Source organism: Sinocyclocheilus rhinocerous, unplaced genomic scaffold, assembly GCF_001515625.1.
Source record: "Sinocyclocheilus rhinocerous isolate Xijiao unplaced genomic scaffold, SAMN03320098_v1.1 scaffold1841, whole genome shotgun sequence".
Classification (NCBI taxonomy): Eukaryota; Metazoa; Chordata; class Actinopteri; order Cypriniformes; family Cyprinidae; genus Sinocyclocheilus; species Sinocyclocheilus rhinocerous.
In genome coordinates this window covers 196,487-221,453 of record NW_015666172.1, presented here as the reverse complement: position 1 = coordinate 221,453, position 24,967 = coordinate 196,487, and the positions used below count along the sequence as shown (strand labels likewise).

Here is a 24,967-nt window from a genome sequence, read left to right as displayed (position 1 = left end):
TTGGTTTTGAGAATATAGTTTTTGCAACTTTACAGATCTTCTTTATGCACCAAGAGCTTGTAACACTCCAAAGAGAAAGGAAAAATTGAAATCGCATCATATGACCCCTTTAATCAAACAACAGTGAGAGAAAATCTCTCACTGCACTTGACTAAATCACTTTTGTAACTAGAAGAAGAAAATAAATAAATAATGCTAATGCTAATATTTATGCCTATATATACACACTCTTAATAATCCTGGGATATTTTTTTAACCCACATGCTGGGTTGATCCTTTTGGGTCATTGTTTTGGGTTATTTTTTCAGTGTTTGGGTAGTTTTTGTGTTACCCAGCTCCTGGGTCAAATGTAACAACCCAGTGTTTGGGTTGTTTTGCAGCTCCTGGGTCAGACATAACCCATTGTTTGGGTAGTTTTTGTGTTACTCAGATCCTGGGTCAATCTTTAAAAAATCCTGGGTAATTTTTTTAATCCAAATTTTGAGTTATCGCGGGGATTTTGCGTCTTCACTTCACGAGAGAGCAGTTCTAAGTGCCATCGAATTGATGCATTCTTCGGTAAAATACAGGTTTGCGTACATTTTATTTTATCTATAAAATCATTACTGTGCTGTATATCGTTGAATTTTATGCAGAGCAACATACAGGTGCGCGGTGTGAATCAACTTTAAGGAGTGTCGCGGTCTTTTCGCGTGATGGAAAAGCCTGATGCTTTGCATAAAATAAACGATTTTATTCATAAAAATACAGAATATAATACTTTGTTTGGATGTTAAAACATGTCCTCAGATATATATATATATAGATAGATAGATAGATAGATATAACTTACACAGTGAAGACTAATTAATTTACACAATGTATTTCTTTTTTATTGTAGTTTTTGTCCTATTGCTTGTAATTAGTTTCTTGTTCATATTTCATCACTGACTGTTTATTAAAAGCTTTAGCTCTCCAGTGAGCTTGTTTCCCCCCCCCATTATTTTCTTGTATTAGTTTGATATTGGCATTGGTGACAAGGATTATGAAAATTCTATGGTATCAAAGATTTTATCAAAAAACCTTATTAAAAGAAAAAACTATATCGTGATATATATATATATATATCGTTATCGTGATATAAAATCACTCATATCGTGATACAAGATTTTGGCCATATTGCCCACCCATATCTCTTTGGGTTTGAGACTATAGTCTTTGCAACTTTAGGGATCTTATCTATTCACGAACAGCTTGTAACACTCCAAAGAGAAAGGAAAACTTGAAATCATTGGCAGGTTATGGAGTCACAGCATGTTTCGGCTAGAGTGAAACGCTGGGCGGCGGTCCGTTAGCAGTTCCCCGCCGAACACGACTCCAGCTCGGGCACGAGAACCAGCGCCGTTACGATGGAAACAGAATAACAGAGACTGGTCGATCACACGTGAATTACTTCTGTTTAATGTTGAATTTTTCTTCTAATGTTTGTTAAACGAGTTTAAATATAGGCAATATGTATAGCCTATTAAAAACGATATAAACATTGCTGTAAATGATGAATAAAGGAAAATAAAGGAAGTTAACATGCAAAACAGTGGTTGTGTTGAGTATTTTAGAAAAGTTTAGAGGCTTTAAGTTCATCTGTAAACATTATTTAATGTATGAAGTAAAAAATAAGCTAGTAATATAGTAAAAATGAATAAATCCATTAGCTGGGTTAAATCAACCCATTATGCTGGGTTAAATCAGGGCCCCCTTCCTGATTTCTTATTTTTTTGCATGTTTGTCACACTTTAATGTTTCAGATCATCAAACAAATTTAAATATTAGTCAAAGATAACACAAGTAAACACAACATGCAGTTTTTAAATGAAGGTTTTTATTATTAAGGGAAAACAAAATACATATAGATATGGATAGATAGATAGATAGAACTTACACAGTGAAGACTAATTAATTTACACAATGTATTTCTTTTTTATTGTAGTTTTTGTCCTATTGCTTGTAATTAGTTTCTTGTTCATATTTCATCACTGACTGTTTATTAAAAGCTTTAGCTCTCCAGTGAGCTTGTTTCCCCCCCCCATTATTTTCTTGTATTAGTTTGATATTGACATTGGTGACAAGGATTATGAAAATTCTATGGTATCAAAGATTTTATCAAAAAACCTTATTAAAAGAAAAAACTATATCGTGATATATATATATATATATCGTTATCGTGATATAAAATCACTCATATCGTGATACAAGATTTTGGCCATATTGCCCACCCATATCTCTTTGGGTTTGAGACTATAGTCTTTGCAACTTTAGGGATCTTATCTATTCACGAACAGCTTGTAACACTCCAAAGAGAAAGGAAAACTTGAAATCGCATCATATGACCCCTTTAAATATCTTTTCTGTAACTTTTGATCAATTTAAAACATCTTTGCTGAATAAAAGTATTAATTGCTTTAAAAAAAATTAATGACCCCAAACCTTTGAACAATTTTCGTAACTTACTCATAAAAATGTTGTTTTGGGCCTGTGACTTTTAGGGATAGTCATGTACAGTATATATCTGCGTTATATCATCTGAACACTAAATTAAACCGTTACGATACTGGATGCTGGATGCAGTCGAGCCACTGTTTCAGCAGCTTTCTGATAAAAATGAAGCTGTTTTGAGTTTACGCCTCTGACCTTGAGCTTCACTAAACTGACTGCGGTAATGCACATCATTAAAACTGCGAGTGTGTGCATGTCTTCAATGGATTGTCCTTGTCCTCTCAGAACCGCAAACATATTCTTTGATCTTTGACCGAAATGACTCTCACAATGCGGTGGAGAACCTCAGGAACACAATATAATGCACCGACTCGCGCTCTCACAGATACCACAGACGTGAGAAAACGCGCTCGCGCACACACAATTTCACTCACTCTCCCTCTCAGTCTCTCCGCAGTACTCAGGTTGCAATTATCCTCTTTGGCTGGAGTGTTTTGATGGTATAATTGCCATGGACACTGAGGAGAGAGGGATTGGTGAGTGAGAGATAGAATGAGGGATGGAGAGGGGGAGAGAGGGACATCGAGAGCTGACACTCTCAGCATGCTAATGCCCAAACACACTCCATCTCCCCCCGGTTTCCTTTTTGTCACTCTCTTCATCACACACACACACACACACACACAGGTGCGGTAACATCTCTCCATTCCACATTCTCCCCAGGCAGCCAAAACAGCAAATACACAAGCCCGACGGGAGAGCGAGAAAGAGAGAGTAGGAGGGAAAAGAGAGGGATATTTTCCATCCACTGACAATAGAGATGATCCAAGCTCATCCCTTAGTTCTTTCTGCTATGTAATCTTTTTTGTCCTTTATAGTCGTTACTTCCCTTTTACCCCACTCCAGAAACAGAGCCAAAGTGCGCACGACACACGATGGCCCTAAGAGATGGGATTTATCTGCGCTGATGTCTTGATCTAATTCAGGCAAAACAGCGACATCTGGTGGTATATTAAAAAAACTGCACTCAAAATCAACATGACATGAAAACTGACCTATTCCTGGTCCTATTGTGCACGATTCATCAGTTTATCTTTCAAACGGCTTTTCTTTTTGTTTGACATCACCTAGGCCATGCAAGCTGTTGGTCAATATTTAACAATAGTCAAACAGCCATTTAGACGAATATTCCATATTCAAAAAGAACTGAATCAATTAAATTCATTGTTATGTTAAAGAATAGTTCACCCAAAAATGAAAATCTGCTTAAAATGTACTCACCCTTTGGCCATTCAAGATGCAGATGAGTTTGTTTGATTTGGAGAAATTTTGCATTTCAAAACTTGCTCACCAATGGATCCTCTGCAGTGAATGGGTGCCGTCAGAATGAGAGTCCAAACAGCTGATAAAACATTACAATAATCCACAAGTAATTCACATGACTCCATTTCATGAATTAAAGTCTCGTGAAGTGAAATGCTGCATGTTTGTAAGAAACAAATCCATCAAGACATTTTGGCCAAAATACTAGTCCATAATCCAAAATAATGCTTCCTTCAGTGAAAAAGTCCATCACCTGTTGTCCTTTCGCATCAAAATCCATATTTATTTAAAACTGTTTCAGACTGTTTTTGCTTGTAAACAGTGCTCGATCAGTGCATATTTCTCTCCTGATTCAGACAAGACAACTTTTTCTTCACTGGAGAAAGCAATATTAAAGAGGACAGTTTGAAGTCAAAATGTCTTGATGATGGATTTGTTTTTTACAAATGTGTGGATTGCTTGTGGATTATTGTGATGTTTTATCAGCTGTTTGGACTCTCATTCTGATGGGATTCACTGCTGAGGATCCATTAGTGAGCAAGTGATGCAATGCTAAATCCAAATCTCCAAATCTCAACAAACTCATCTACATGGCTTGAGGGTAAGTACATTTTTAGCAAATTTTTATTTTTTTGTGAAATATTCCTTTACAGTTTCAACTTGTATTGAACCTGGAACATTTCTTTAAGCTACTGTTGTATGAGATGCAGCTTGCTTGCCAATATTCCACTGAACATCCTGTTCCACACTGAAATGTCACATTATGGAAGTAAAATAGGTTGCAAATGCCATTTCATGTTGATAATAATTTATATATTAAATTACTTACAATTTACAAAACAGGCAGAATTCACTGAAAAGGCAATGTCTTCATTTAAACACAGTCATTTACATAACATAACAGCTTCATTCACACAACAGATCAACCACTGGATTAAAAAAAAAAGACAGTTTTTAGGCTCAGAAAATGTATCAGATTATTAAGTTAAAATAGTGTCAAATTAAGTAGAAATCTGTTGTGGTGGTCTTACAGTGCAGGGAGTATAGTACTGTTGGGCATATCTTACAAGTGTAACTATTTGAGTAAGCGGGAAGGTAAGTGTGGAAGTCAAGTGTGTGTGCGTGTATGTGTGTATGTTGACTGTGTGGGTGGCTGGCGAGTTGCACTTAAATGAAACTGTGGTGGAACTGTTTCAATATGTGCGTGTGTGTGTGTGTGTGTTTGTGTGTGTGTGTGTGTGTGTGTGTGTGTGCGCTAGTCAAAACTCAGGTTGATGAGAGTATGTATGTGGGAGTGTGCTTGGGTATCCCAGGTTTGATGAAGCTTGAGTTAGTATGTATGTGTGTGTGTTTAAATTGTTTCTCTATGTATTGTGCTCGTGAGTGGGAGTCTGTATGGAGAGAAGTCTCTCCGCATGCTCTAGGATTTCAGCAATCTTCCTCTTCACTGCTTCTCTCCTCTTCAAATCTACATCTCCTAGCCGGAGAGAATGAGTAATAGAAAGAGAAGAGAAAAAGGGTAGAACAAAGGGATGTTGTGAGGTTTAGTTTCCTCCTACCATTTAAATATTTTGCATTGCATCCAAATAGAGCTCATTTCCTGCTTTGTGTGTGTGTGTGTGTGTTTGTGTGTGTGTGTGTGTGTGTGTGTGTGCGCTAGTCAAAACTCAGGTTGATGAGAGTATGTATGTGGGAGTGTGCTTGGGTATCCCAGGTTTGATGAAGCTTGAGTTAGTATGTGTGTGTGTGTGTGTGTGTGTGTTTAAACTGTTTCTCTATGTATTGTGCTCGTGAGTGGGAGTCTGTATGGAGAGAAGTCTCTCCGCATGCTCTAGGATTTCAGCAATCTTCCTCTTCACTGCTTCTCTCCTCTTCAAATCTACATCTCCTAGCCGGAGAGAATGAGTAATAGAAAGAGAAGAGAAAAAGGGTAGAACAAAGGGATGTTGTGAGGTTTAGTTTCGTTCCTACCATTTAAATCTTTTGTATTGCATCCAAATAGAGCTCATTTCCTGCTTTGAGGGGAAAAAATACATTGCATGTTAATGTCCTTGTGTTGAGAGGTACTCTGCTCTTTCCTCTCAATAATTTAATCATGCCAGGGTCATCCTGACCACAGCAAACTGGCATTTGGCTGATTTAGGATCTACAATCTGCATATGTAATCTGCCAGTTTTTCAATTTTGTTTTTATTTAGATTAAAAAAAAAAACGAAAAAAAAACCTGACAATATTCATTGAAACAGCAATGTTTTGGTCATGCAGTTTATTAAAACATTGCTGTGTCATTAAATTTTGGCGTTCTAACAAGCTACAGCAGTGTGCAGGATTCATACTTCTCTCTTATTTTTTCCAACACATCTGCCTGCAGCCATTCAGTTGATCGAGGGGTGTTTATTTTTTATATATTTTTTATTATAGAGAAAATGGCATCCAGTTTTAAATAAATATACACTACCATTCAAAAGCTTAGGGTGAGTATGATTTTTTTTTTTTTTTGGGAAAGAAATTAATACTTTTGTTCAGCAAGGACATATAAAATTGATCAAAAGTGACAGTAATAAGATTTATAATGTTACAAAATATTTCGAATTCAAATAAATGCTGCTCTTTTGAACTGTCTATTCATTAAAGAATCCTGAAAAAATGTATCACAGTTTCCACAAAAATATTAAGCAGCACAACTGTTTTCAACATCTATAATGATAAGAAATGTTTCTTGAGCACCAAATCTGCATATTAGAATGATTTCTGAAGGATCATGTGACACTGAATGATCCTTCAGAATGATGATGAAAATTCAGCTGTCATCACAGGAATAAATTACATTTTTAAATATATTAAAATAGAAAACAGGCATTTTAAATTGTAATAATATTTCACAATATTACTGCCTTTTTTTACTGTATTTTTTCTTACTCCTTTCAATAATATTAATAAATCTTACCGACCACAAAATTTTGCATTTTACCCTCAATTTGTACACGTTATAACTTTTAGTTCATTAGTCACACTGGAAATGGAAGTGAAGCACATGCATTGTGGGACACTGCAGTTTGTTAGTCTACTATCAAGAACAGCCTCCTTCTCTTACCTTGCACTCCTTTCATAAATATATCAACAGCTGTCCTATATCGTTGTACTGCTGTATTGTATTCGCCCTCTCGCTCTCGTTCCTTGGCAGCATTCAGCTCTTCATTGGCCTGGTACACGTAGCTGACATCTCCAGCAGACTCAGTCCCATCTGGACCGGTTAGAGGAACGGACAGGAGTTCAGCATGGCTGGGTGATCCATACAGTTGATCTGAAAGATTGAGTAAGGTGATGAGAGTGAGGTTTGCATTAAAAAAAAATTAAAAAAAACAAGCAAACCAATTATATGTAGAAATGATTAGTTAAACTGTGCAGACTTCATTACCTTCTTTGACACATGGGTCAAAAATAGCGAGGTCTGTATCTGAAAGCGGAGGCGGGGCCTTGTATGAATGTTCGTCCATTCCTGAGTCAAACAGTGAATCAAACTCTTCTGTTTGGTCGACTGGAGAGCCCGGTATTTCAAGTGAGATAGCTGCATTAAAAAAAAATTAAAAAAAACAAGCAAACCAATTATATGTAGAAATGATTAGTTAAACTGTGCAGACTTCATTACCTTCTTTGACACATGGGTCAAAAATAGCGAGGTCTGTATCTGAAAGCGGAGGCGGGGCCTTGTATGAATGTTCGTCCATTCCTGAGTCAAACAGTGAATCAAACTCTTCTGTTTGGTCGACTGGAGAGCCCGGTATTTCAAGTGAGACAGCTGGAAGATGAAGAGCAGCAATGGAACAATTTGCTATGGTGGAAATCAAATAAAAACAGAACCAAAAGACTTTTTAGGATTGATAACTGTAACAAACTAACGTGTTGTAGTGTCGGTAGCAGCAGCGCATTGGTCTGTGCCATTATTCTTGTGTGTCGTGATGTCAGTCTCTCTCTCTTTTTCTGTCAGGCCTTGTATTTCCGTTTCTGTTTGTGTTTCTTGTGTGGGGCTGCTTTCCATGTCACTGAAAGCCTCAACGGCCATTTCAGGTTGGGTTAGATCTGTCAGTCTTTGGTCGGACTCCAGCTCCTGGGCCTGGATAGGAGCCTCTCTCCCTGTCTCCTCTTCAGCCAACAGCTCAGCGTTCCTCTCAGGTAGGGGAATAAGAGGCGGCGGAAGAGATGTAGAAATGGCAGCTGTCTCCATTGGTCTTCTCACTTCTCCTCCCTGAGACAGGAGAAAAAAGACCAAAGGGATAACCAAAAATAAACATCCTGTCATTTACTCACCCTCATGTTGTTCCAAACCTGTATGACAGGCATCAGGACAATGGGAAGTCAACAAGACACAAAATCAGACAAACATACCACACAGGTTGCATATGTATGGACAACTTATGGTAGTTTTAGAGTGCTTTTTTGATATTCGATGCACTCTGAAAAGGGTGATATATATATATATATTAGGGGTGTAACGGTACACGTATTCGTACCGAACCGTTTCGGTACGATATATATATATATATATATATATATATATAAACATTACAGATTATATATATAATACAATATTTTATCTATGCATTTATTTGATATAAAAAGTCAGAAGAAAAAAAATTTAAAATTGTGAAATATTATTTTAATTTCAAATATTTTAATTTATTGAATTTATTTATTGAATTGTCAGCATCATTACTCCAGTCTTTAGTGTCACATGATCCTTCAGAAATCATTCTAATATGCTGAATTGATGAAAAGTGACAGTTAAGACTTTTACAGAAAATTCAATTTCACATAAATACTGGTTAGTTTAATCTACCACAGTTTCACAGTTTAAACATTTACCTTTATTATTATCAATGTTGAAAAACAGTTGTGCTGCTTAATACTTTTGTGAAAACTGTGATACGTTTCTTTTCAGGATTCTTATGCGGAATAGATTAAACTAACCAGTAATAAAACAGAATTTTCTATAACAATGTAAAAGTCTTTACTGTCACTTTTTTTTTTTTGGAGGCACGGATGGGGTATGAACCCGTGATCTTCGGTTTACGATACTTTACTGTCATTTTTGATCAGTTTAATGCATCCTTGCTGAATAAAAGTATTAATTTCTTTAAAGAAAAATAAATAAATAAATCATGCTAACCCCAAACTTTTAAATGGCAGTGTACAGATTTTATAGGTAAAAAATAAAACAGAATAAATGATATAAATGCATTTCTCATAAGGTCTGTATATGTCTTACCCTGAAGAATTCTTTGAGTTGAGGGCTGTTGTACAGAGCAGGAATATTTGTAGTGAAGAGCAGCATGGCCTCAGTTGCTTTCCTCCTCTCTTCAATCACAGCCTCATCAAAACGCCCTGTGAGAGCGAGACACAGAGAAATAAATGACAAAACAGGGAATAGAGACAGCAGTGGGAGATGTTAGACAAATACAAAGAAACAGACTTACAGTCATAAAAAATGCAACTGAATTATTATTTATTTTTTTTTTTTTAAAGAAGGTGAACCAGGTCATAAATCTTTAGTTTGCATCATGTCTCAGCTATTCCGTTGACCTTACCAAAAACCTGAGCTCGTGGAAAAGGGGGAAACTCCTCTTGTCGTCTGAACAGGTTCCTATGAGTGTACGCCAGCTCTCCATGTAATTTCTTCAGCTCTGAGTATCTCTTCCACACCACAACCTGCCAATCAAACCAACAATGAGCCCGATGCAACATGCACAAATGCAAAAGCACAAGGATAATCATACCTCTTTAACATTCGCCGGCTGTGTCTTTGATACAAACTGTGGAGAAAGACACAGATAAGTTAAACCACATTACACCAAAGGGAGAGGATATGAAAGGGCTGATTATTAGAAGCATGAACGAGGAAGGGGGAGACTGGGGCATGAGACACTGGAGTCACGTGACCTCATTCCAGACTCTTTAAATCACGAGTTTCAAAGCAAACCAGATTAACAATGCCTTGTACTAGTAGATATTAACACTCTCTATGAGGATCAGTTATCTTGATATATTGTTTCTGTAGTTATGAAGCACAGTTTATCAAAGTAAACAAAGCAGTTGACGAGTAAATGATAAATATCTTGGTTATTTAGAATATTAATATATAAGATAACTGGAATCAACACAACAGTCCATTCAAAACAAAATACTCAGAAATCTGAGGTCAACTGTAAATAACTACAGTGATTCCTCTCTGTGATATGGAGATTTGATGCTACTAACCCTTGCTGTTACTTTATATTCCGTGTGTCCTTTCTCGTGTGTGCGTGGATCTGTCACAGTGAAAAAGCGGTAATATTCTTCTTTTTTGGCCTTTCGAGACATCACTGTCACATATATGTTTAAATTTACAGTAATATAAATATGGGGACAGAATCAAGCGGCCGTGACTGGTACTGTGTTGGACTGTTGTCAGTTGGAACAGATACTTCCTGCTTTGTGGCGCGCGCATGCGCAGACTGATAACAGCTGATATCCCTTTCAAAATACAGGTCAAGTTATCATTTTTGTCTATGGTGTCTTCACTGAACGTGTTGATAAATGAAAGCGTTTGAGCCAGTTGTGGATCAACAGCACGTAAAGAAGACATCCATGTGGGCGCCTTTGTTTAGGGAATATTTGTATGAGTGTGTACACTGATAGTTTTTAGACACATGATAAATAAAATTAAATAAATGAAATAATTATGTGACTATGTAAGTGCAATGTATTTGTAATCAAGTTATATCAAACCATCGTGAGCCTGCCATTTAGTGAAAATTCTTTTATATGAAACTGTTATATTTTTTATATATTTTTCACATTTTGTTATGTTGCAGCCTTTATGCTAAAATGATTTTAAATAATATTTTTTTCAAATACAAATGGGGGGAAAAAAACTGAAATAATAAACTATTAACATAATAAAATATTAAATATTATTATTTAACAAAACTATACATTACATACACAATTTTGTTTAATATTTCTATAATATTTCTATATTTCTATATAAAAAAGGGTTTGCACCTTTCACATAGGCTATGAATGTAGCTCAAAGTGCAGGTCAGAATATAACAACAATTGTATTTAATAAACAAATAAATAAAGATAGAACAGTAACAGCAACATTTGTTTATTTATTTATTTAGCTAAATTTAATTCAGCAGCACTTTTCATGTATAGAATGTTGCTTGAAGTGCAGGTCAGAATTGAAATATTAATAACAACAAATATTTAAAAAGATAGATGATAGATAGATAGATGATAGATAGATAGATAGATGATAGATAGATAGATAGATAGATGATAGATAGATAGATGATAGATAGATAGATAGATAGATAGATAGATAGACAAAAAAAAAAAAAACATAATTAAAAAAAAAAAACATAATTCTTATTTACTTCACACATATTAAACCAAGGATGAGACGGGCCTCATTTACATGCCCAGCATGATGCCCATAGCGCTGACATGCCCACCTCTCCTTTGTAAATGTTAATGGCCACCCATTGAGACGGCCAAGTCTGAGTAATTGCCCTCTGAGATCTCAAAGTCTTGGTTCATGTGTGGGATTTAGACTAATGTCACGTATAGCTGCAAACATATTTGATATCATCCACACACACGAGTATCAAATTTGATCAGATAGTCAGGACCTCTCATTCTCTGTATATGCAATGCAGTCAACTAAATCACCAGAGATGGAAGATGGTGTGAAATAATGACTTAGCAGACCTATTAACATTTGAGTCACTTCGCATCATTAATTCCTGAGTCTATCAAGGACCTCATAGTGAGAACAAGACACAGAAATTCATGGCTCTTCAAATTACAAGTGACACCACACGCCTTACCGGAACATAATAGCATCATCACCCTGTCATAATTAACACCCTACCAGTTCATTAGTACCTTGCCACTGAAGTTAATAACATTTCACCTGTCAAAAAGGAGTATATTTCAGTCCTAGACGATCCATTTTTACATGATATATCATTGCAAATGACAGAATTGATAAGGCTTCTGATGCAAAAGTAACACCTTGGTGTGACCTTATCAAACATCTTTCCTACTGGGTCTGGGAGTCCCTCCTCACGCACAAATGTCTCTTCACCCTTTACCCCTGCTCCTCTACACCCACACACCACCACCATCTTCCTTAGTGGTTATGTTTCGACCAATACATGCTCTCTAATCGACCCCAGGATCCCACCTTTGGTGCCTATAAAAGCCTGTCATCCTTAAACCCCTCTAAAAGGCAGTGTTTTACAGTCCTGAAAAGATGTTCTCCCCATTACAGGTGGTTTTGGTGACTCTGTCCGTGTCTTTGCTGCTTTGCAGCGTCAGTTCGGCACCAAGAGGAGACATGCTGCTCCAGCTGCTACGATCAGAAGTGGATCCCAAGGAGAATGAGGCAAGACCTTTCTACAATTTTATTATTTTTTTTTTCAAAATTCGATGTTTGATTCAATGTGTTAATTGTTTCTACACCATTTTTCAGTGTACAAGAAAAAAAAACGTAAAAAAAAAAAGTTTTTTGTTTTTTTTTAAATTGTAAATAAAAAAGATTATTGGAGTATGTTTTACAAGAAATTACTATTTCCGTTTAATTTCATGTTTAATTTAACGTGTTACTTGTCATTTCTTTATAACTAATTGTAAATTTTACTATGAATTTGTGATTAAAAATATTTTCAAAGCCATTTTTTAGGATTTTGAAAGAAAAAAAATTATCGTAGAAATTGCTAGTAAATTTGGTAACACTTTACAATAAGGTTTAATTTATTAACATTAGTTAACTACATTAGTAAACATGAACTAACAATGAAAAATACTTCTAAACCATTTATCAATCTTAGTTCATGTTAATGTCAACATTTAGTACAGTTGACGAATTGTATTTTTTACATAGATTAATAAAGGCTGCAACAAATGTATTGCTAATTTTTAGCTAATGCACTAACGTTCATGGGACTTGGCTTGCGAAGTGTTACCATAAATTTCAGCTGTTGACTCAGTTCTATTAAATACTTCAGATACAACTTTTGACTTTAGTAATGTATTACTAAATATTGAAATTAACATTAACTAAGAATAATACATATTTTAGAAATATTTTGCATGTAGTTATATAATGTTAATAAATAAAACCTTACTGTAAAACATTGTCAAATTTACTAGCAATTTCTGAGTGAAAATTGTTATAAAATTGTACACTGAAAAATGGCTTTAAAACAAATCTCACTCAGAAATTGCTAATAAATACCACAAATAATTACAAAGAAACAGCAAGTAACACAGTGAATAAAATGTGACATTTTAAAGTAGAAAGAATGAATGGTATTTTATTGTAAAACATACTCCAATAATCTTTATTTACAACTTAATAACATTTTTTTTTTTACAGTGCACTTAGTTGGGAAGGTAATGTCTGTGTAAATATAGAAAATAATAACACGCATGTCTAAGTACCAAAGCAAGTTCAAATTCGAGTCTTGTTTTTCTTTTTGACAATGAAGTTTCTGAATCTTCATTCTTTTCTCTCTTCAGCTTCAGGATCTCTCCCGTTTGCTTCTTCTGAAGCAGTTTTCTGAGTCGGTGGCACCTGAGGAGAAAGATGCTCTTGAAAGCATTGATGATCTTGAGGCTCGTAATGAAGTGGTTCGCCAGATTCCCCTCTCCCAACGAGAACGCAAAGCAGGCTGCTGGAATTTCTACTGGAAGACCTTCACCTCTTGTTAATCAACCTGCTTGGTTTAAAATTTCAATACCCTTTCAACATTGTTAAACTTGTGTAGGCATCAATATAAAGAGGATTTCTGGTCCTGTGCATACATCATGGATTATAATAACCAATCTATATGTTCTTCAGTTTCTCCTCTATCTTACACCATCTGTATTAACCAAGAATGTTCTTAAATTCACCAGCACACGACAGCAGTAATACTATTCCAGTACAAAGAGAGTTTATGTACTGTATGCTATAAAATATTTGTTTTATGGATACTACTAGAATTGACTGCCAGTGATTATATTAAAGTTTTAATTAAATTGAAAAAATCTTGATATAGAGGTTTTTGTGTTGACCATGCAACAATGTCATTGGATTGCCTCTGTAATACAGCGTGATCAGGGAAAGTGTGTTTATGTGTGATTGGCTCTATGCGATGTAATGCAAACAGCAACTGTCATTTTTTTCCCACAGTTCATCAAATCATAAATCAGAACAATGGCCAGTACAAACTAGAAGTCAATACACATTTGCAGTAAAAACAGATGAATTTATAAAACTGATCCTTTTCTCTCCCTACAATCAACAACAGAGAAAAAAGCAAACTCATCCAAACATGCCCTGAAATAAATTGGCAGCTTACAAAGTAAATCAGCCATTAAAACAGCAGTACGAGGGCACTTTATCAATTAGCAATCATCTGCAATGACAGGTTTAGAAAAAGGTTTTTGGCAGCAAATTGACCAGATGGACACTATGTTGGAATAATCTTACAAACTATTCCAGACAAATCAATAAATAAAGCATGCAACCATCTGAACCACTTTATGCGTTTAGTTTCTTGATAATTGCAATCATTCATCAGCACAAACACCAGCACTTAATTATTTTGCTTCAAACAATCAACACCTTATTTGAAACCTTTTTTATATAATAGCATTAAGCAATGGATGCTTGCTGCTACACATTATTCAAATAACAAGACAATTAAAAATGCATTTTGACATAATATAAAGCAAATACAGAAAAGATGTAAAAAAATAAAGCCAAATCAGTAACAATCTCTGTGTAACAATCTGAAAGTCATTTCTCCAGTACGTACTTTTCCTCCTTGTAACCATCATACTTGACCTTTTACCTTCTGTTAGGCATTAATCAATGTATATTTAGTAACAAAATTGCGACTAAGTTCCTTGATGTTATGAGAAACGTTCTATTTCTAATAAGAAGCCACATTTGTCATTCATCTAACCTAGTAGACTCCTTTCCATAATCGCTCTCTATTTCTCTCACTATTCAAACTCCTTGAAAATGATCCACCCTGCTGCCATGTAGCAGAAAACTCAATTACCTGACAGCAGCTACACAGCTTTAAAATGAAATCAACCACTTTGATCCAACACACACCTGTCAAAAGATTTCCTTCACTGAAGCGGTCATTAAATACACGGACCCTTCATTCCTATCGGACAACACGTCTCTTGTAACAGTTTCAGAAATCAGCATAAACCTAGAGCTAGAGACTGCAGGGAAATCAGAACAAAACAGCTGCCCGTGTTAAACTTTTCCCACCTTTTTCCCAGAATTCTCATTAGCATCATGATGAATGCAATGACAATGAACCAATATCAAGCCAGTAAACGAAGCACAGTAATAATATCCTTCAACAATCATGATTTCAAGTATTAAAATAATGAGTTTTTGTTTTTGAGAGGATAAAAGAACAGAGATGATCTGAATGGGGACAATATGAAGTGACCCCAACTGCCAGCAGAATTGGGGCATTATTTGAGGAAACTGTGTCATTTTTACTATATTTCCATTGAAGGTTATTTTAGTGTTCTAAAAGTGACTGCTTCTCCAAAGGAAGAAATGCACCCTGTTCACATGACTCACATTTTGTATGAACACACATACGCTGAGGATTATACACAAACACCATCATATTTCATTCACCACCTGTTTTTCTAAATTCTTGAGGAAACAGCATTCCAGTGAAACTACTCTAAGCACAAGAGCTATTTTTTTCTCCTCAGCTCTATGCTACCCTGAGAGGGACGTCTTCATATTATTTGTGCGATCAACACGTAAAGTCAAGGATGGAAGAAATGCCAGGTGGTGGATGTTTAGATTCTGAAGAATAACCATGAAGGAGAGAAAGGGCACAGAGTGACGGGACAGGGGCATTAGCAGTCAGTGGAGATTTTGGCAGAAAGATCTTGGATGCGACGGGCGCTGCAGCTCTTGCACAGAATGTGTCCGTCCAGGGGATAGCAGCCTCTTCCCTCGCCATCTGAAGAGAGGAGAAGACCACAGTCCTGCAACCAAAACACAGTTTTCTTTAGCACTCATTTAGTCCATTTCACTTATTATTATGCATTTACATCATTTCATATTCAAAATTTTATTTTAAGTAATTAATCTCATAGTGTTATTCATGCAATTGCAACTGCAGTGTAAATGCATTCATGCCACCTCTGAGCTGCATTTAACAATGCGTAAATACATCTAAATGTGTAAACAGACAGCTTCTGTGTCACCTCTGCAGTGCAAAGATGGCTTTTGTCGATGCCATCATTTCATTTGATTGGTTAACAGCCCTGTAAGTGTGTAATTATTCTAATTTAATTAAGGCACAACACTATAGGCAAAACAACTTTTTATTTTCAGGCACTGGCTATTTTGCTTCCATAATTTGTCATATTTTACAATAGCGGAAAAAAACATCCAAAATTTTGCGTAGCTTTGCTGTAGATTTCAAATACCTTTAAAGGCAGTGTTCTCACAATTATTTCTAAAAAATAATTTTTTTTCTCATGCACTGAGCCAGAAATCTTCATTTCAGTAGCACTTACATACATCGACCTTTCCACTTTTATGGCTATCTATATTCTGAAGGCGTTTACACAGGGATTTGTTCAAATATCATTCGCATGATATATATTTATCATTTTATGCCTAAAAACACTGTAAAAATTTACTTTTTTCTGGCCGTTTTTTCAGATTTATTGTAGTGATAAAAAAAAAATCCTATCCAATGTTCAGATTTCAATCTGGACATTTATGCAAATTTGTGCATATTTAATTAGAAAATGCCTCATCTGCATATTTACACATTACATTTTTAGATAATTTGTAATACAAAACAATTCTGGGGAAAGTATGGTGATACCTATCTATAATTACCCTATTCACCTGTAGTATCTTGCCTTAATTGATTGAATGTAAGAATTTGACAAAAGTGAGGCACACATTTAAAAAGGTCAGATTATTTTTCCTTTTTATTTATTATCTCAATTATAATTATCAGCTAAATCACAACAAAAATTTTAATATTTCTCTGTCAAATTTCACTCGCCCCTAAATGCAACCGAACTGAAAACAAAAATGTTCGAATACAGAGTTTCTGCATTACATCAATAATTTAACAACAAACACAAAATTCATGGCAGCCTCAAAGTTCTTACCTCACATACGTAGCAGTTAACATGGAAACTGCGATCCAGTGCAACGATCCGGACTGTCTCCTCCTGCCCAGGCTCTGGCATTATGGGCTGGCCACATACTGAGCAGCGGGGAGCAAACTTCCTGTTCAAAGAAGCAGCAAACAAGGTTTTAATAATAAAATCCATGTAGTAACTGGTCAGACATTTGGTAGAACCTCATATCCATTCAAAAAAAGCAAAGATTTAGTGGGGAAAAACAACAAGGCATTCCACTATCTGCATTTGATTGTAGAAACAGAGACTTCACACCACACAGAAACAGAAACCTGTGAAAAGTACCTGTGAAAGTCCTCAATACAGTGGATCTGAGATGTGGCATCTACAGTAAAAGGCACTCCATCCAGGCAACAGCCGCAAACCACACATGTGAAACAGCGAGGGTGGTAAGCCTTTCCCATCGCCCTCAGGATCCGGTCTAGGATGGGCTCCGAGCATTTCGAACAGCGCTCAAGTGTGCTCTGTGAGCAGAGAGGAAGTACAAGTGAGAAAAGTTTGAATGTCGAAAGAAAAAACATACAATAAAGGGCAGAAACCAAGAGAAGTCGACAGATAAATAGAACTCACTATGTAGCAGCTCTCGCAGTAGCTCTTCCTGTCTAGTGCATAGAAGGGCTGGCCTCTCAGACGGGCATGACAGGTGATACAGGTGAAACACTCCACGTGAAACACCTGCTCCATGGCAATACAACCACTGCCATCTCCCAGAACATTATCCCCACACCGAGCACATCGACCTGAGAGAAAGACAGAGAGAGAAATCCATTACACCCTGATTGAAACATAAAATAAGTAAAAGCAAAAGCACAACAATGAGGATGTAAAATATTGGAGCATACCAAAGTATTCCTCAGTAGGGGGATGATTCATGTCATACACCAACTTCTTGGTGAGTCGTTCCAACTCTTCCTCATGATGTGGTGCTGCCCCCTGCTGGCAGAACATAAGTATACTGGACATATGAAACATTTTTGCTGTTCACTTTGTACATATTTTATCTTTCTTATAAAGATGCATTCTTTATAGTCTCATGCTTTCTGCCGAGTTAAAACACACAAAATCACACTACCTCTCAGACATGTTCACAACCCTTGTGAAATCAAAGTGCAGTTAATTGTATTACATGTACATTTGTAGTGTGCTTCAAATCTTAAAAGTTTATTGTCAAAAAAGGTACTTGCATATAATAAGACTGTTTCTTAACACTTAATTTAAGAAAACTAAAAAAAAAAATTACTAATAACGTCAAATTAAAAGTTTTACTTTAAGGTACATTTTAGATCATTGTTTTAATAATCTTTTTTATGTGCTTTAAAGAAGTACATTTATTTTGATGTGTTGACTAGCATACTAAAGCACGTGTAAAGTACTTGTAATTGTAACTGTTGTGTGTTATTCAATAGAACATTTAAAGTAAATATTTTAAATGTGTAATTACAAATATATTTAAATACAAATTTCAACAGAAATTACATTACAGTATATTTTAATTTACCATAAATGCTTGTCACTTAAACCATATTACAAAGACAAACAAGTAAACATGCAATTACATATAAAGATGTTATATTCTTATGTCCTACTTAAGCACTCTAAAAAGTTTAGCTAATTGCATTCAATGTAAATGTAAACTATAATACATTTTATTTAATTGCATTGAAGGACAATTAATATTATATATTTCTTGAAATGTATTGTTTTAAGGGATGTCCATAATCATCAAGCCACAAATATCTAAAAGAAACTGTGCATTTTCTTGAATCAAAAGTATTTTATTCATTTGTTATCAAGTCGGAAAATAAAGGACCATTCACCTACAATGAATAAATAAAAGCATAAAGATAAAAATAACTTTAAGTCAAGTTGTTTTCTTCTTTGTAAATTACACTCAATCAGAAAATTTCCATCTCTGCTACAACATAACAAACCAGCATCGACCTCACCAACAAATAAGTCTTACCTTGTTAGACTGATATGCTGACACTTGGTCTTGACTCTTCTTCACCGGTGGTCCCTGGCCGGCTCTCCCTCCTGACATATTTCCTGATCCCCCCTTATAGGCAGCTGGATCTCCATGAGGTTCTTGTGCAGGTGGTGGCGGCGCTGGGTACCAGCCTTGTCCCTGTGGCTCATAATGTGGCCGTTCGTGCTGAGGTGGGCGAGAGGCATGCTGGCAGGGTGGTGGAGGGGTGTAAGCTTGCTCTGCCTGCCGTCCGCTCTGAGAATAGGTGACGGGCTGAGCCGTTTTCACCTGTACGGTGAAGCGTGGACCAGTTGGGGTGGAGGCGGTGGTATAGGAGGCAGGCACTGGTTGTGGGTAAGGTTTGTGGACGGAAGAGGCGACGGAGGAGTAAACATAGTCTGGCTGAGGCGTAGAGGTGTAGGGTGGGACGGGGTGGTACTGGTTTTGGAGTGGAGGGAGGTAGCCCATTGATGGCCTGTTTGGTGGTGGAGCCCCCATCTGGTTGGGAGGGTTATAGCGGTCAATAGGGAGGTGCTTGCTGTAAGGCACATTGTCATACAACTGTTGAAAAAATTAGAAATAATTTTTTTTTAACAAACAAAAATGTTAAACTTTCTTTTAAAATTAAAAAATAAAGTTTCGAAAAAAACTACCAAAAACAGAATCAGACCAATTAGAATCAGTGCAACAATACCACAATACTAAACATTTCCTAAAGGCTAGCATACACTGCACAACTTTTTACATGACGATTTGAAGTCTGGATGAGTCAATGCTAGTGATTAAGCCAGTCTGCATATTTTGAGCAGAGATTGGAGTTAACAGACTTCACAGAAAATCATGTAGAGTATGATGGGTAGTTTTTGACCAATGTCGTTTTTTTAATGGCCGATGCCAATATCTCAGAGAGCAGGGTGGCTAATGGGTCAATAAAGCCGACATATATGATATCAAGCAAAAACCAAACACTATAATACTTTTTCATACATGGTTTACTTTCTTGATAAAAAGTTCTGTCTAATAATTTATTAGACCGAGGCAGTCAACTATAGAAGATGTGCTGCCAAAATAAAAGCCCCGCTTCCAAACACATTGGATTTTAAAAGTTGTGTAGTGCATTCCAACACATTTACTCACTAACATACCAAAAGTGTAATTTTTTTTAGCTTTTGTTTTAAAAGCAGTAGGTGTGTTGTACCTGTGTGCTTGAGTTCTGAGGGTGATTGTCCAGGTCAGCGAGCATGCATGTAAGAGAGTCTATCTCTGCGTCAATAGTAGAGATGTGCTTCTCTGATCCCCGATTCTGAGCAAACAACAGCCACAAACAAAACTCACATTTTAGACATTTAAGGAACACAATGCCGAAATGTCGGGGGAATGTTTTAAAAACAGATTTAAAGGAATAGTTCAACCAAAAATGAAAATTCTGTCATCATTTATACATCCTCACATTGTTCCAAACCTGTAACAACGTATGGTTCTCATTGACTTACATTGTGAGAACAAAAAATGCATTAGAAGCCAATGGGAACCGAAACAGTTTGGTTTCCAACATTCTTCAAAATATCTTCTTTTGTGATTTGCAAAAGAAAATAAGTCACACAGGTTTGGAAGAATGTGAGGGTGAGTAAATGATGACAGAACATTCATTTTTGGGTGGACTTTCCCTTTTTTTGGGACATTTTAGGAATAATTGAATTATCTTTCAATCCTATTTAGAACAACACAACAAGTCCTGCAGAGAAATAATAATTATAATAATTATAATTATAAATGCAGGTGTCACTGACATGAAGTTCATGGCTGGCCATACGGGGGTTCCATGTGTGGTGGTCTTCTTTAGGCCCCTGGCCTGGAGCATAGTATCGTTCTCCTAATTGAGGAGACAAGGAGTGGTAGGTAGTAGACCCCGAGCGATCATCTTGATGCTGGTGTTGCATGGTTCCACCTGAGCACACAAAAATTAGTTCAGTTTACGAAGCAGATAATATAATGAGCTTCATAAAATTGTGCGTTTCATATATAACTGTGTTTGTAAGGTTGACAATTTTAAACAGTTTTAACAAGAACCATGTCACATGTCAAAAGTTTTAAAGGGGACATCAGATGAATTGTTCACTTTTTAATTTATTTTTTGCATTTGGTTGGGTTTCTGGCGTGTCTGTCAGCTAAGAAAAGCTGAAAAGAAAACACGCAGACAGTTTGTTAAGGGCTGTCTGAGTATGAAACTGTGTCATCCAGCAAGCGGTTTCAAGCTATTTGAACAAGACCACCTCCGAGCCATATATGGATATATTCACGTGTCTTGTTTTGTTTTAAATCTGTAATTTTCTGTCAATGTTTAGATGCAGTAACCCACAGATGTATCAGAAAACATCTGGGTCATTTTTGCACTTTCTTCTGTCACTGGCCATAATTCTAACCTCAAAATCATGATTAGGCATAAAATACTGTCTCATCATACATGTGAAAACAGGCAGAGATTTGAACAAACCATTATAACCTGGCTCAGACAAAGTTAGAAATCATGTCTTTGTGGCAGTTTTCTGGCGATTAAGGGAAAATGCATACCTTATTCACCTTGCAAATAGGCCTAGCTGTTGAACTGTTATAGGGCTCTTACCTGAAGGTCCAGTAGCCATGTATCTTACAGGCATACCATTTCCTCCTGTTCCACCATTTTGGTCATACAGGTTATATTTGGGCCTCTGGTCGGGTAGACCTTTCTTGGGAGGTCTGTAGAGAGCGGGGCCAGAGTGGCCAGAGTGTGACATTGGTGTTGTGGCTCTATCTGGGCTACCCAGGGTTCTTGGAGGCAGCCAGTTTGGGCCAGACATACCAGGCTTCTACAAGGACAGCACAGAATGCAAATGATGTCACTGTTGTGTAACTTCTTTAATTTCAAAATGTCTTATTTGTGCATTCTGAACATAATTACCGCAAACCTACGAGTCAAGGCCCTAAAGCAGTGCTGTCCACGCTTGTAAAAATGCATAACTGTAACTACACAAAAAAGGTTGATGTTGGGTTTCCAGTGGCAACGCATGGTTTCCACGATAACAATAGGTGCTAAGTTAAAAAGCAGGAAAAGGCAACCATTCTCAGCCGAAAGGGGAATTCCATGGTTCCTTAGTTGAACTGCATTTCTCTCTCACACATGCATTCAATTCCCACAGGTGCACAGCACTCGCAATGTATTCGTTCCTCTCTCAAGTCTCCCATTGGAACAATAGCCATTGTCCCCAACACTTAATCCACAATCCTTTATCTACAGAGTCTGTTCATGAAAATAATATAGGAAATGTTGTGTAATGGTCAATTTTTCATTTGAGCCATCTGGTGTCCGCTGGACAATGTCGTGTATCCAAGTGCTGAGGAGTGTTTGTTATTATAAGCTTATGAAAACAAAGCAAATAAACCTCACAATAATATAAGAGGCTAACAAATGCTGTAAACTAGGGTTTACTAAAAAAATATCGATATCTCGATATTAATCGATTCTCATTTTTACGGAACGATATCAATTCTTAAAGGGGTCATATGATGCGATTTCAAGTTTTCCTTTCTCTTTGGAGTGTTACAAGCTGATTGTGCATAGATAAGATCTTCTTTCCATTGTATTGCAGTATTCAAACAGTAAATGCCATTTTGGCGCTGTTTAATCTGTGACAGATCACTGAAGCACGCGAGGCGCACGTGACCTGATCATCTCCTCCACATTAATACCAGTTTCAGCACAAAATAAACATGACTAAACATCGAAGGTAAGTTAAAAGAAAGAGTACAACTTTACAATCCGTATCCTGTCTCATGTAATCTCTCAATTAATGTTTCAGCCGCGCAAAGACGTCAATATAACGCCTTGTAAACAGTGTCACGTAACGTCACATTTACCTCAGAAAAAAACATATTAGGTGACCATAAACTCATTAATCAGATAGAAAAACAAGCTGCAGAGAGGGGCATTTTGCTAAATATATGCACCATATAACATATTAATTATAAATTTTACTGTTCTTCAATGTTTAATTTATGTTTGAATAAATCCATCAAGTTTTTATGACAGCCACCATTGTGTTTATATGTAAAAAAAATTGAAGTAGAAATATTATTATGTAACTGTAACTTTATTATATTAAAAACTTCATTAAGTGTAATTTTAACAAATCAGTCAATTTTAACCTTAAATATTATAGTAATGTAGTACCAAACTCTCATGTATATTTTACAGCATTAGATGAGATTTTTTTCCTTGCGAAAATTTGGCATGTACTGTAGGCCTTCCTGATATATCAAAATAATCGATATCGAATCGCAAGCTAGTGAATGAGAATCGAATCGAATCGTGAAATGTGTGTCAAAACCCAGCCCTACTGTAAACACAATAAGAAAAGATCTAATCTTAAGTATTTAAACACAAAAATCATTCAAAATTGTGCAGGATAGTCCAGTTTAAGATGGTAGCTGTTTTTGAACTGGTATTAGCTGGTTGATCAGTTATCATGCATACCAAAAATAGTTTGACCCCCTTAATATAACCAACTAATTGCAGGTTTGTTTATAGCTGGTCTTCCAGCTTGGACCAGATAATAACCAGCTATCATGTAACGGAACAAAAAACATCTTAAGATGGATTTTTTCACCTGTGACTTGTGAACTACATCCAAACAAATGTGCAAGTTTCAGAGAAATGTCCAACCTCACCGGCTTTGATCGCACTGCAATCCGTGAAAACTCGTACTCAAAGCCGGGGATTGTTAGGCCGATGAATCACCCGTGTGACAATGTTTTTCATCGTTTAAAACCCGTTCATCTAGTGTTACTGCAGCTGTCCGTCTGCATTAGCCCGTGTTACATCGCAACGTTACATCGAATGATGAAAGCGCGACACTGCCGCGCATGAACGTTTGCGATAACTCATTTAATGCTACTTGTGTCCTGTGTTTATTGGGTTATTTAAACAATAGGACGTTAACAATTTCCCGTACCTCTTGAAAACGCCGCAGACTCCCAGTCTACCGAGCATCTGCTTCGCTTCGCCTCGTTTTCATCTGCAAAATGAAATCAGCTTATGAAATGAACCGGCGCGCTGCGTCCGTGCGTCTGGTATTTCTATGGGTTTTCATTTGCAAAGTTTAGTTCATGCAGTCACAGATGCCCCGTGCACCGCAATGCAGTTTATATTAATTAAACTGTTAAACATTATAAATAAACTCCCTAAGCATTAAATGCATAAACGAGTCTCCTAGATCGTTCACTTTATCGGTGAGCAACAATTAATCCAGTTTACATTGTTTATTTGTTTGTTAGATCATGCGAATACTGCAAGTCGCCTGGGCTGATTTAACCGAGATTTTTTCTTCTGAAAGGAACACTCTCGCACGCTGTGAGTAAACACTATCGGCAAGCTGTGTTCGCTTTAGGTTTGTGGCTGACCTAATACAGTTGTGTACTACTTTTTATTTCTCTGTCGGTGTCATTTTAGCAACCTACTTTTCCTGGAGGATCCAGCAGCGTCTGACAGAGGCCTGTGTGGGGCAGTCCAAACGCATGACGTCACATGGCAAGCTGTTTTAACATTAACCTTTACACTAACTACGATCTATTTTTACATTAGCGTACAGTACATTCTTCTTCTTCTTTGGAATTTTTTGGCGTATTCCGCACCATAGGCACATACCACCACCAACTGTTTCTAATCATACATGGATGATAGTCCCACCTCTATTCATAGTACAGTACATTATTTTTCTATTGCTATTAAGAAGATAGAATAGATGCTGCGTCCCAATGTGCCTACTTATACTACTCCCTAAAAGTATGTACTCTTTTGGTGAAGAAAAAGTACACACTTTAGAGTGTGTAGTAGAGGCAAGCTTTGGGACATACTATAACGTCATACAAATGCATCTTTAACTGTCCGCTCTGTCGCATAATTACACGCATCCTGTCATTGTAA

General features: G+C 36.5%; 3 protein-coding genes across 7 annotated transcripts; 1 reads left to right on the top strand and 2 right to left on the bottom strand.

Moving 5' to 3' along the window:
* Positions 1-4,622: 4,622 nt before the first annotated feature.
* Positions 4,623-10,270, bottom strand: snx15 (sorting nexin 15). Its single transcript, XM_016543161.1, has 9 exons — positions 10,050-10,270; positions 9,569-9,604; positions 9,380-9,500; positions 9,061-9,176; positions 7,695-8,040; positions 7,444-7,593; positions 6,889-7,098; positions 5,534-5,683; positions 4,623-5,146 (listed from the first exon to the last, which is right to left on the bottom strand). The coding sequence occupies exons 1-8, from the start codon at positions 10,149-10,151 to the stop codon at positions 5,571-5,573; spliced, it is 1,194 nt and encodes a 397-aa protein (XP_016398647.1). The 5' UTR covers positions 10,152-10,270; the 3' UTR covers positions 4,623-5,146; positions 5,534-5,570.
* Positions 10,271-10,992: 722 nt separating this feature from the next.
* Positions 10,993-13,741, top strand: sst5 (somatostatin 5). The gene is made up of 3 exons (XM_016543060.1): positions 10,993-11,010; positions 12,070-12,225; positions 13,362-13,741. Exons 1-3 carry the CDS (start codon positions 10,993-10,995, stop codon positions 13,551-13,553), a joined length of 366 nt encoding a protein of 121 aa, XP_016398546.1. The 3' UTR covers positions 13,554-13,741.
* A 330-nt stretch (positions 13,742-14,071) lies between these two features.
* Positions 14,072-24,634, bottom strand: trip6 (thyroid hormone receptor interactor 6). 5 transcript variants are annotated; one of them, XM_016543150.1, is made up of 11 exons: positions 24,502-24,587; positions 23,997-24,059; positions 21,632-21,854; positions 20,799-20,956; positions 20,207-20,311; positions 19,006-19,569; positions 17,885-17,978; positions 17,613-17,782; positions 17,328-17,506; positions 17,010-17,130; positions 14,072-15,860 (listed from the first exon to the last, which is right to left on the bottom strand). In XM_016543150.1, the coding sequence occupies exons 3-11, from the start codon at positions 21,843-21,845 to the stop codon at positions 15,729-15,731; spliced, it is 1,737 nt and encodes a 578-aa protein (XP_016398636.1). In that variant the 5' UTR covers positions 21,846-21,854; positions 23,997-24,059; positions 24,502-24,587; the 3' UTR covers positions 14,072-15,728. The 5 variants fall into 5 exon arrangements, with proteins under 5 accessions (XP_016398636.1, XP_016398640.1, XP_016398639.1 ...); XM_016543154.1 differs by having other exon boundaries at positions 17,885-17,975; XM_016543153.1 differs by lacking the exon at positions 23,997-24,059 and having other exon boundaries at positions 21,632-21,851; positions 24,502-24,634.
* Between the last annotated feature and the right edge of the window lie 333 nt (positions 24,635-24,967).

Coding starts and splice junctions, on each gene's coding strand:
- snx15 (XM_016543161.1), bottom strand. CDS start 10,151: ATGTCTCGAAAGGCCAAAAAAGAAGAATATTACCGCTTTTTCACTGTG. Junction 7,099..7,443: donor TGACCCATGTGTCAAAGAAG/GTAATGAAGTCT, acceptor TCAATCTTTCAG/ATCAACTGTATGGATCACCC. Junction 5,684..6,888: donor ATTTATGAAAGGAGTGCAAG/GTAAGAGAAGGA, acceptor CTCTCCGGCTAG/GAGATGTAGATTTGAAGAGG.
- sst5 (XM_016543060.1), top strand. Junction 12,226..13,361: donor TGGATCCCAAGGAGAATGAG/GCAAGACCTTTC, acceptor TTCTCTCTTCAG/CTTCAGGATCTCTCCCGTTT.
- trip6 (XM_016543153.1), bottom strand. CDS start 21,845: ATGTCTGGCCCAAACTGGCTGCCTCCAAGAACCCTGGGTAGCCCAGAT. Junction 20,957..21,631: donor CATGGCTACTGGACCTTCAG/GTAAGAGCCCTA, acceptor TTGTGTGCTCAG/GTGGAACCATGCAACACCAG. Junction 19,570..20,206: donor CTCAGAACTCAAGCACACAG/GTACAACACACC, acceptor TTTTTTCAACAG/TTGTATGACAATGTGCCTTA.